The sequence below is a fragment of the Triturus cristatus genome, chromosome 12 (genome assembly GCF_964204655.1).
Source record: "Triturus cristatus chromosome 12, aTriCri1.1, whole genome shotgun sequence".
In the NCBI taxonomy this organism is placed as follows: domain Eukaryota; kingdom Metazoa; phylum Chordata; class Amphibia; order Caudata; family Salamandridae; genus Triturus; species Triturus cristatus.
In genome coordinates, this window is record NC_140595.1 from 206,066,035 (window position 1) to 206,078,276 (window position 12,242).

A 12,242-nucleotide genomic window follows, 5' to 3' on the forward strand; every position below is an offset into this window, starting at 1 on the left:
TGCAACTTTGGCTGCGAAGGGGAGGAGCGAGATGGGCCGATAGTTCTTGAGGTCAGCTGTGGGCTTCTTGAGCAGGGGTCTGACTTCTGCGCGCTTCCAGTCATCTGGGAAGGTGCCTGGTTTGAAGGTGGTGTTCATGGTGCGTTGTAGTTCGGGTGCGATGAAGGCCGCGGTTCTGTGGTAGACGTGAGGGGGCAGGGGTCGGTGGGGGCCCCGAGTGGATGCTTTTCATGGTCGAGGCGGTGTCTTCGGCCGTGATCGGTGTCCAGTTGGAGATGGTGGGCTGGCTGGTGTTTCTGGGGGGCGGGGGCCATCTGTGGCGCCTGGTGGATGGTCGAAGAAGTTGTCGTAGAGGTTTCTGATCTTGAGGTGGAAATAGGTTCCAAGCTTGTCGAAGAGGTCTTGGGATGGGGTGATGTCTGTGGCTTTGCTGCGTGGGTTGGCGAATTCTTGAATGACATAAAAAAGTTTGTTGGAGTTGGTGGAGTTGGCCAGGATTTTGTTGTGGATGAAGTTCCTCTTGGTGGCTCTGATCTGGTTGTGGTAGTCTATCATGGCGTCCTTGTAGGTGGTGTGGTTTTTGGTTGTCTTGATGTTTCTCCAGTTCTTCTCCAGGCGTCTGCAGGTGCGTTTGGCTTCTTGGAGAGCGGTGGTGAACCTGTGCCTAACAAAAATTAATGTGTCCTCATGTAATGCAACTGGTGCTATGTAAAACGCTCCGATACCCGATTCGGGTCAAGTTCCCATTATTTAAAACTCCGTCAAAATAAAAAAAAGGGCGCTTGGGGGTGCCGGATTTTGAATGATACTTTCTGGCTGCCCAGCTGCAGTGGCTCACAGAATGGCTGGACTGAGCGAACCTGGCCAAGCTGGCCCCTGGGGGCTGAACCTAACCAGGGAGTGCTGTTGGCTCAGCTTCTGCAGAGGGTGCCTGGGAGCGGAAGTGATGGTTTGCTCCTGGCCACGGCCCTCCGTTGCTGAAGGCCCAGTGCCTGGCAAATCCTAGACTGTCCATTGTACACTCCAGTCCTCCCATTGGTGGGACTCCCTCATTGTAAAGCCCCAATATTTTTTTCAGCAGCGCAGTTGAGGACCTGGACGGAGGTGGGGCTGGTGACGGTGGGTGACTGCTATGAGGATTCCACGTCGGTGCCCTTTGACCTTCCTATTGATGCGCATGGCTTACACCGGGGACAGTTCCTTACATATGAGGTGCTAGCTAAGACATTCACAGCGCTCTGGGATAAAGGGATGAATGAACCTCGGATGCATACTGTCTTACTTTTATTTTTATTCCTGGGAACAGGTAGGCTCCTAGTGAAATTATTTTATGGCACCCGCAATAGGAGGGTAAGGAAGCCCTTAGTTGGTCTCAAATTGAAGTGGAAAGGAGTATTAGGTAGGGATATCTCTAACCAGATATGGGCGAAGATATTGGCTTACCTGCAGAGGGGCTCCCGAATTACTTGTCTCAAAATTGTCCAATTTAATTATATCCATCAGACCTACCTCACTGCGAAAAAGCTCACTGCGATTTATAGGGAGGGAGGTAAAGCACTGCCCCATTATGCACTGGCAGAGTTCTGCCATATGGCCTGGACATGAGGTTTGGGCATCTGTGGTGCAGAAGTTGAATGAGAGACGTTTTTGCACTGTCCCATGCACCTTGGAGGTGAGCTTGTTGGGGGAACTCCACCCATCCGAAACCCAAGAAAGTGGTGAGTCTAGTTCTAGGTTTTGCGCTTATACTGGCTATAAGGCAGATTACCATGATGTGGAATTCGGCGACTGGTCTGGTGGTACCACAGTGGGAGGCCACTGTTAAGCAATGGGCTCGTGTGGAGGGCCTGTCGCTTAAAAGGGAGGAAGACTGGGGGTTGCAGAGACGACCCATAGCACCCCTACAGTCGGAGGTGCTTAACGCCTTTGAGACTCCTAAGGTTCGGAGTCGTTCTCCTTCAGGTGTTTCGGGGTCCAAGAGTGAGCATGGGTTGGCTGCCTAGTGGCAGGCTTGTTGATATAGTTATAGTAGTTGCCCTGGGGTATGAGTGCCGTTGAGGGCGGTTGCCTGTAGTTGCGACAGTGTGCGCCTTGGTCTTGCTGATGCCTAGCACTGCTGTCATACGTGAACCCAATGTTGCACAACTGCTCTCCGGCGCGGGGTAATCCCTCAGCCCCTGATTCTGGGACCCTTCACCTGATAGATGTTTGATACTAGACCGCCGAGAACAAATTGTTTGAACTGTTTGTTTATTGTTTCTGGTTATAAAAAAAATCTATTCAAGAAATGGGTGCTGAATATTAATACTTTGTGCACCCCGAAGAATGGGGAGGACTTGAGTGGGCACAATGAAAAAATGGTTTTTCTGTCTCTTACACTACCAGTATAAAGGTCTACTGTCAAAATTATGGTATACCGCTCTCCCCAAGGGCACGAGGGACATGTTATAATGTTGCATCTCTGCACTCTGACTGTATAAACACTGAGAAATCTTTAATAGAAATGTTTTAAAAAAATTATGTGGTCTTGGCCACTAGAGGGATATAACTAGTGCGCCCTTCGGCCAGTACTTGGTTCATCTTTGTCGCCTTAACACAGAGGAGACCTCCACCCCAGTGTAGGACAAAATACACTAGAAAAGGTACTGAATCTCAGCTGAATTGCTGTCTTCTCTCCAACTATATGCAACCTGAACAAAAGGCACTGACCTCTTTTCAGGTGCTCGTTGGGCTCAGCGGAGGACTTGGACTGTGGGGAGGCCCTATTTTCTTGGACCTGTGGCGAGAGCAGGAGGACACTTGGTGACCAGTCAAAACGACTACTGACTGTGGGAAATAATCATTTGTTGCCCACTTAACTGATGGTGCCAGCTGCAAAATAATCAGTGAATACATATCACCCTCACGTTGCCTAAGAAGAAAGGTGGTGCCTCTCTGCTCACGGCCCTAACGGTGAGAGCACAGGGGTGTGGTGCTGCATTTACCGAGCTTGGATGTTGTACTGCAAGGCAGAGGGGTACCTATTTTTGTTGCAGGCAGCAAACCATAGCGGCATGCTTAGGCTCCTTAGTGATGCTGTGGTTGTTGCAGAGAAGAAAGGGAAGAGAGGTAGCCATTGGGATTCAACAAAGCACATGGGCATGGGACCACAGAGTGAGCATCTGTTTCATCACTACTAGACACTGGAGAGCGGTATGAGAAATGTATGTTTTAGCAAGCAGGGGGCTTTTGGGCTGCTTGGATCAGAACCCTGACAATGACAATGTCCTCTAAAGACAGTCGAAGTGCCAAAATAGCCTTGTGAGACACTCCTCTTGGCGGCACTGTTGGATCTGCAGGACACCTCTTCATCCTCAGAGAGAAAGGTCACTGCAATCGTAGGTGCACTCATTGCTATGGATTCATGATTGTCCAAGACAGAGATCACAGTGCAGAATATGGCTGTCTGATCTGGCATCTTCAGCAGTGAATTTACACTATGAAGAGAACAAGAGTTTTGATACACTTGGAAAGTGAGCTAAAGTACCTTGAAGATGCGGTGTGTGCGCCAAACATTTATCTGCTGGGAGTCCTGCAAACCCCTGAAGAAACGTCCCCCACTTTGACGATTCAGAAGTTCTTGGATAATGTGGTTCTCTCCACTTGGGGCTTATTCAGAGTGGCCATGTGAAGGGTGTACTGAATACCCAATTAAAAATCCAGTGAAAATGGTACTAATAAAGGTATTATAATTGCAGGGTTGCGTAACCCATTGGAGAAAGGGTTGGTGTTACATACCTTCTAACAGACTAGCACACCACAGTTGGAGGGCAAAATAATCTGTCTTCCTGTACCATAGCAGGTCCACAGTGAGACCATGCCACCAACTTCAGCATATAAAGAAAAGCCTGATTGCTCTAGAGTGTGAAATCTCATTGTAGAACTGTGCAGGACTAAAGGTTGTGTTGGAAGGCAGATCGCATATCTCAAGTGGATGCTGCTGAATCGTACCTTCATAGTTTAAGTGGTAAAATGGAGCAGAAAGAGATGATGGTGACTTGTTCTCAATCCGTTTAGTTACTTCTGGTCATAAGAAAAGGGAATTTATGTTCCTTTGAAGAACACATGATGCTACATCAATTAAAGCAAGGGCATCTGTGTATATTAAACAACCAATTTGTGCCTTTCACAATTTTAGTGGGGAAAAAATAGAAATAGATACGGATGCTGGAAGGTCAGATACAAAAAGATAAGAAAAAAATTCGATCTTCGTCTGGAATTTGAGAAATCTACATAGTAAAATTCCTACTGGAGGGCGGAATTCACTAGATGGAAAGTTGTCATCTTTTGACTTAAGGTTCATCAGAGAATCAGGATAATCCTTTTAACAAAGCTTTGCTCAAAAAATTAATGATTTGTTAAATGTTTTTAAATTGCCTATGGAGAGTTTCAGGACTGTAAGAAGTTTATTGTGTGAAGGGAATATTACCTCAGGGTATGAGCAGAGATAAACAATACTTGGCCCAAAAGGTACAATGATGGTCCTAAAATAATTTTTGGGTGACCTTTCTGTACGCAGTTATTCAGTTTAAATCTTGTAGCAAACCTTGTGGCATGCCAGTTTTACCTGCTATTGGGCCTTCAGCCAAGCTGGCAGTTAAAAGACTTTATAGAAGTGGTTAGTAAAAAAAGGAGGGACAGTCTATGTGCTGTAGGTAATATGCAGACATCGGCATCTAGTAATTTAATGCACTTTGTTTTTATATCTTTGTAGGTTGTATTTATGTCTTATTGCTTTGAAATTCAGGATTATGAATTTAAGAGATACCACGCTTTTTGGGCCAATTGCAGTTTTTAATGCTTCCGTTGATTTACAAAAATATTATATTAAAAATAATAAAAATAAATTAGTTGAAAGGCTAACTTAGTTTTTTTATATAGTTTTTCACAATTCTAGTTTTAATGTATTTTTAGTCGTAATGTTTTAAAGCATATGCTAAGAAAAATAAAGGTATTTGATTGACCCAATTTCTAAATGTTTGGGCACAGGAAAAATATCTGGACAATTGCATCCCAGCCCATCCAATAATATGTGGTTTTTCTAAGAATTCCTCTCTCTCTCTCTCTGTCTCTTCCACTTTCTAGTTCTTCTCCAAGCATAAATGAGGCTGCATGGTGATGTCACACGCAGCTACGTATTTCCTTATCCACTATAGCCAGATGTCATGCAGTTGTTTGGAAGTGGATGAGAGATCACGTATATGTCTACAGTCATTCACACCCATTACTAACTGTAATATAGCATTGGAATCCTTGCATTCTTATAAACTACACTAGCATAACTAGCAAAGCTAAGCCTGTTTCCAATCCCAGTGTTACTAGCCTGCATTGTAAGAGTTTGAGGCTTTATTCTAATATGAGGCAATGCTGCTGTAAATCCAGTCAGTCAAATACTCTGGATGGTAGGGAATGAACCCTGTTTTTCGCTGTAAAAAAACAGACTCTGTCTGGTGTGAGCTAAGATATCATAAGGAATTGACTGTTGTAACTTGCAGCATTCCAGGATTCCCCAAAAATTTACTAGGATACATTATCAAGAATGCTTTAGATCAGGGGCATTTATGATTCATTACTACTGATTGTGATAATGATTCAAGTAAATAGACGCACTTGGCAGCTCAAGTAAAGAATTCATGGGATGCTCGCTAACGGGCAGAATTGAAATTAATACTGGATTACAGCAAAGCTGTGTCTTTCCACCATCGCTGGTAAGTCTCTATTTACCTGATCTGTCACTCTTACCTTTGTAAATGTACTCTCCCTAACACTAAACCATGTCACTTTTCAATGTTATTTTGCACAATGATGTCATCGTAAATGGCGTAGATTAAAAACTCCTAGATAAAATTACATTCAGAATAACTAAATTAGTTGAGTAATCATGCAAAACTAATAAATGTTAGTAGAGAACCTATGCTCGTACATAAAATTAAAATATTATCTATACACATTAAAACAACGAATAAAAAACACTGCTGTAGTTTAGCTAAGTTTTTCCTATTGTAGGTTCTAAATGTTTCACAATTTCTTTCAGTTTTTTTAATTTAGCATCGCTCTCCCCATGTTTTGTTTCTCATTTCTGTCATTTATTTATCTTGTTTCTCCTCTCCCCTGCATGTAATTTATATTTTTCTCATTCCTTGCCTTATATCTTTGCCAACCTTTCTGCTCTAATGCTTTCTTTCACTCCTTTTCCACTTAGTCTCTCACTTTAACTCTCTTGACATTTGTTTCTGGTACAGCAAAAACAATTAAAAACACTTGATTTACACATTATACAGTGGCTGCATCTTGCATTTTAGTGACCCTCAATCAATGTTTCCCTACTTTTCTTCCTTAACCATTTTTATGTAGCCCGAGGGAGACTTGAAGGAAACTCACTGAAGCTTGACTTTCTTTCTGGACCCCTGGCACCTGACCCCACCTTATACCCAACTTGCTACAGTGCACGGCCAGCCAATCCTCCGCGAATCCGTCCCAATGCCCGGGAAATTCTGGAGAGAGGGCAGAAGGGAACAGTTGGAGTTCTCCTTCAGCTGGAAGGAGTGTCACTACAGAGGGAATCACCACCTAGAAGTAAGTGAACTGAGTCTGAATTTAGATGCGGAACACCTAATGGTGTTATAGCTGGTGTTATCATGGCGGATTGTGGAGTGTAAATGGAGTAAATCACATAGTTCTGCTGTGATATCATGAAATTTTTCAATGGATATATAAGACGTCCAGCAACTAAGCTTGTTTTTGTGCAGACATTTTGGAGGCGATGGTGAAGAAATATGTTTGGCTTGTTAATCACAGTTCATGGTTTACATGTTTTAGCCATGTCCATAAACCAGGAAGAAGAAAAATGCGCTCGTATCTATATAAGGGCTAATCAGTGTGAGTATATCAATACATTTTAACTCTAGTGCGGTTTTAAAAGTCACACAATACTACTCTCTTGCCTTTATTAGATACAGCATCCTGTGAAAGTTTCCATTTGTGACTTTGAGGTCATGGCATTTGTTTGCCATTGGGCGCATGAAACTACCCCTTTATAACTCCATGGTTTTAACAAGAGTTCAACTTGAGGTGCATCCATTACATTAAAATATTTTTTTTAGTAAATCATTCTTTTTATTTCAATAATTCCCAGGAAAACTATTCGCAGAACAAATACTTTAGTTTGGTGTTTTTGACAGAAAGATGTGGCATCACTGTCTACAGCTGAGTGTTAGAAATGGATGCCTGTTATTTTCGAAAATATTTGTTAAAGTTAACAAGTCTAAAAGGGTGGGTATAGCCATTGTAGGGTCCCCTTGTTTGCACTTCCTTTTGATAGATTGGTTAGTTGCCGAGGCAATGCAACTGGCAATCTTCTGTCACTAGCCTGGAAATCTACATACGGGCAGTGGCAGCCTTTCTCCACCAGAAGAGGGTGGCAGTAGCTTAATCAGCCTTAGCTTGGCAGTGGGGAAGTTCTTTAAATCACATTTAAGTAAATGCTGTGGAATATCTTAAAACTGTGCATCCATCCATTGAGGCATTCCAGACCTATCTGAACTTCCTAATTGCTTTTAACTGCAAGCATTAAAATCTGCTTCAAGGGTGAATTGTGTAGTTACTAAAACGCAGTTCCCAGCTGCACAGCGCAGAAGCAAAGTAATAAATTGTACCTCGTGGCTTGGTAAACATTATCAAGGAACAGGCAGCAATATTCTTCAGTTTAAATCACTTATTTGCACTTTCTGGCCTGAGATTAGCGTGAAAAGCATTTTAGTCCTCCATTTGTTACTTTCCTGCGTGCCTCACAACAGGTTAACACTTTTTCATCATTTAACAAATGCTGCAATGGATAGAGAGGACAAGGGGCAGGGTCTCCCTTTAGCAATCTGGATTGGCCTGCTGCTGTCAAAGGACGGCTGGTTAGGAGACGGATGGTGTGCACATCTGTGTGACAGAGAGGCCATGGTAAAGTGGAGGTGACTTAAGAAAGTACACGCAAGAGAACATAGAGAAAGGACAGGCTTGAAGAAGGGTGCATTATGTGAGATGTACAGGTGTAGGATTTCAGGTGGCGGTGCAGAGAAGAAGGGGGTAGCATCTAAAAGGATAAGGGACTAGAGAGGAAAGCGGTGAAGAAGAGGACGGGAGTGATTGAGACACCATAGAACCCACCGCCCTTTCCAGAAAAGTTAGATTTCGTTAATTCATAGTTTAGTATATTCAGAAAGTATTGTTTGATTCACAGTTTCACATATTCATAATTGAATTTTCTATTCTAATTATTCACAACAAATTGTTGTAAGTGACATTTGATCATTCAGTTTCAGCAATTATGTTGGGAATAATAAGAAAACTAGCATGGGCGAAGCCAATAGGTCTGGCTTGCTTTCCACATATAGGCGTTGTTATGTAATATGTCTGAGCAGTAATAGAAAGCTCACAGACGCTGTAAGAAAGTGGATATTATTTGAGGTGGGCTATGACCTAAGGAATAATAACACTATCCCGCTAGGGAGAACCCCTAAAGACAAAGTTAACCTGAGCCTCTACCCCTGGTAGCTGTGGCAGGGAGCAAACAGACTTAATTTAGGGCAATGTGTAAAGAAGTTATGGAGTACCAATCCGTAATAAAGTCAGTACACCAAACAATACAAATTAAAACAAATTAGAATAATGGAGTGAATAATAATAAACAAAATGACACCAAAACAATCAAAATCCTATAAGAGGAGCAGTAGATATGATTTTTTTTAAAGTTGTAAGTAGAAATAGCACCAAAAAGCACAAAGCCCCAATGATAGTCCATGGAAGCAGTAGACCGGGAATGAGGTGTGATTTTCTACAGATTTTGAAAGAGCCTTGGTCAGATACAACAAGTGGATTAGTCCTGTTGAAATGCCTGAAAGTCAAAACATTTGAACATTTTCTAATTTCCAACGCAGAGAGAGGCTTTGGGCCACATGTATTAAGCATTTTTGCCGTCGGAAACGGCCGATCGGTCCATTTCCGACCGCAAACATGCTGTTACATATGTATGAAACACAAATTGTGATTTGTTAACACGTTGCCAAATCACAATTTGTGTTTGCTATTCGGTATTTGGAAGGGGCGTGTTTAGGGCGTCCATTTCAGTACCGAATCTGAATGGGATGTATTAATGTTCTGAGACCGAATTATGGTCGCAAAACATTCATATTTTACTGACTCCTTGAAGGAGGTGGTAACTCATTTACCCCTTTCGCTTTGAGAATGGACTAAAATATATTTTTAAGAGCAGGCAGTGGTACCACAGACCACTGCCTACTCTTAAAAAATGAAACTGCAAAGTTTCATTTTTAATTGCATCCCGATTTCCTTTCAGGAAAACGGGCTGCATTTAAAAAAAAAAAAGACCGTTATTTAAAAGCAATCACGGACATTGTGGTCTGCTGACCTCAGCAGGCCACCATCCCTGTGATGGCGTAGATTCCTAAGGGATCGCAAATTGTGACCTACCTCTTTAATATGCATGAGGTACGCCTATTTGCGACCCATTAAGAATCGCTAATGAAACTCAAAAGGGTTTCTTACATTAGGAATAGCGATTGCCTGATTGCGATTCAGAGAAAATCTCAATTAGGTAATCACTACTTGAAATAATGATACACATGTCCTTTTGTTTCTTTGAGAAGATAAACCCACCCCACAGTGGATGCTGCTCGATTTGTAACCCTACTGTGGGACCGAATGCCAGATACCTGAATCAGGTTGGTCCCCCTGGAGCTTTGGAGATTTCTCACTAAGGGCCAATAATAGTCTATTGTTGCTGTAGACTAGAGCTTGCAGGATGTACTTTGAGGATGACTGTGATGGATACTGAGGTTGGCTACAGCAAGCGAGACAGCTCAATCTAACTTTTCACACCTCATTACGGTCAAGCACTGGAAGACCAGACTGATGCTAATTAGCCTCCTGGAGGTCCAGGCAGTTTAAAGGTAACTTTTTAAAAGTTATTTTTCCTACATATTTGTTAAAAATGTGACTTTACCATTCAATTTGCTGTTTAATGAATATGAAAAATAGTCTATGAATGGAAGGAAGGAAAACTTTATTCGATTGCTTTTTTAAACAATCATAAAAGGGCATTAAAAAATACACACAATTGAATACAAAAAATTCCTCATAATAAATATACAAAAAAGCAGAACGTGCTGCATATAATTTGGTGTACAATTCAGGGTAAATAATATAAAACAGTATTAAAAAGATAATGTGCATGGTCAGACTCACTCCTTAGATTACAATACATTTCCTCTGATATAATGCTTTCTTCAGAAACATAGCTATCCTCCATGATATATGCTAATTCTCCGCAAACTGAAGTTTAATCAATGCCGGGCGACATTGCCTCAACCCCTGATTTTTTAAAAGTGGAACTATACACACCTTCCTTAACTCCCTGTAAAATTTGCAAAATAAAACTAAATGGATTGTGGATTGGGCTGAGTTGTTGTCACAAGGGCATAATTGCAGATCTCGGGCCCAATCATTCATTCTTGGGAAGGTTACAAGCCTATGAACAGTCCCTAGCCTGTAACCTGGTTAATAACATCCTATCATATCCACCAGGGACAAATGCTAAGTATGGTTGCAAACTGTAAGTAGTTAAAATCATCTGGTGTTGCTGGACACTGGGCTTTAGGATCTCCACAGATATTCTTAACATATCCAATAGCTGGAGAACATCCTTTTTTAATTGCTTTCTTGTAATCAACTTGGTGGTACTCGGATCCGTAAAGTATTCTAAATGCCATAAATCACTCATAAAATCTCGGACAAACCTTACCCATGGGATCTTTAAGGCCCATTCCAGGTTAAGGCTATCCAGTAGGATGTCCCCATTTAACTTGGTCTGTTCTTTTGACCAGCTCCTGTGCCAAAGGAGAATGGGTTCCAATTATTTGTTCAGAAATATATGTGGAACCCAACTTGGCATGACAAACATAAGACGTACTAGCTGGTACTGACAAGATATATCTTAAAGTGTTTTCCACTACTTGTAGCAAGTGTGTGTTAACCAAACCCCAGACCCCCGCCCCATACATCGCAGTAGAGATACATTTAGCTTTGTAGATTTGAATGAGCTCTCCTGGCGGTTTCCTACTCAATTTTTTCGAGAAGATGGCAAGGGCAGTTGTTGTCCTTATAAGCGCCAGCTTTTTCGCAGACACGACTTGGACCCAAGAGTCATTCTGATTAAATAGGATACCAAGATATGAAAAACTCTTTGTGGGGGCTATCTTCTGCCCGTCCACAAACATATCTCTGGCCCTCTGGCTCCCACGGCCACATCTCATTATAAAAGTCTTCGAGGTATTAACGCCGAGACCAAGATCCTTCATAAAATTAGAAAAACCCTCTGAAGGCCAATTTGCGTACATGACATCAATACTGCGTTATCCACATAGAGGAGAGCAGATATAGGACTTCTACCTATTTGGGGAAAGTCTCGGCCGTCTCGGGAGTAATGCCTGACCCAACCCATTGATATAGAGATTAAAAAGGAAGGGGGCCAGGACATAACCTTGTCTGACCCCCCCCTCCTAATAGGAAATGAAGCAGTACGCTCGCCACCCAGGCCAAAACGCACTTGTGTCTTTGCACCACTATAAAGGCATCTAAATAAATGAATAATGTGGGGTCAACCCCCAGAGTCTCGAGAACCTGCCAGAGTTTATCATGCCTCACAGAATCGAAGGCCGTCGTGAGGTCCACACAGGCTAAAAACAATCTGCCCTTTCTCACCCTGGTGTACTTCCCCACAAAAATGGCTAAATTGAGGCTCTGCTCAGTTGTCCCTAGCCCCTCACGAAAACCGTATTGTAAATCGGATAGGACCTGACTATCCTCGGCCCAGTCAAGTAGACGTTCCAAAATTATACGGCCAACTACTTTTGCCAACAAATCACATAAAGAAATGGGTCTGTAGCACCCAGGATCCTGGCGGTCCCCTTTTGTAAAGATAGGAACTATAATAGATTCCACCCAGGTCATTGGAAACAAAGCCTGACAGCTTGCATTGATTACCTGGGTGATATTTGGTCCCCAAAGAATAATATTTGACTTGAACAGACCTACTGGGGCCCCATCTAGGCCCGGGGCCTTGCCACCTAAACTAGCTGAGCATGCTCTATTCTCCTCCAGAGTAAACTGGAGGTCCAAGTTATGATTGGTTTCCT

The 12,242-nt window shown here is 42.5% G+C and overlaps 1 protein-coding gene across 3 annotated transcripts in view; it reads left to right on the forward strand.

The window, feature by feature from the left end:
• ENKD1 (enkurin domain containing 1) overlaps positions 1–12,242 on the forward strand; it is a 93,911-nt gene that overhangs the window by 21,173 nt on the left and 60,496 nt on the right. For all 3 annotated transcript variants that reach the window (XM_085637922.1, XM_085637923.1, XM_085637924.1), the window contains exon 3: positions 6,394–6,615. In XM_085637922.1, the coding sequence (XP_085494048.1) occupies positions 6,394–6,615 (222 nt within the window). The remainder of the gene's footprint in view (positions 1–6,393; positions 6,616–12,242) is intronic.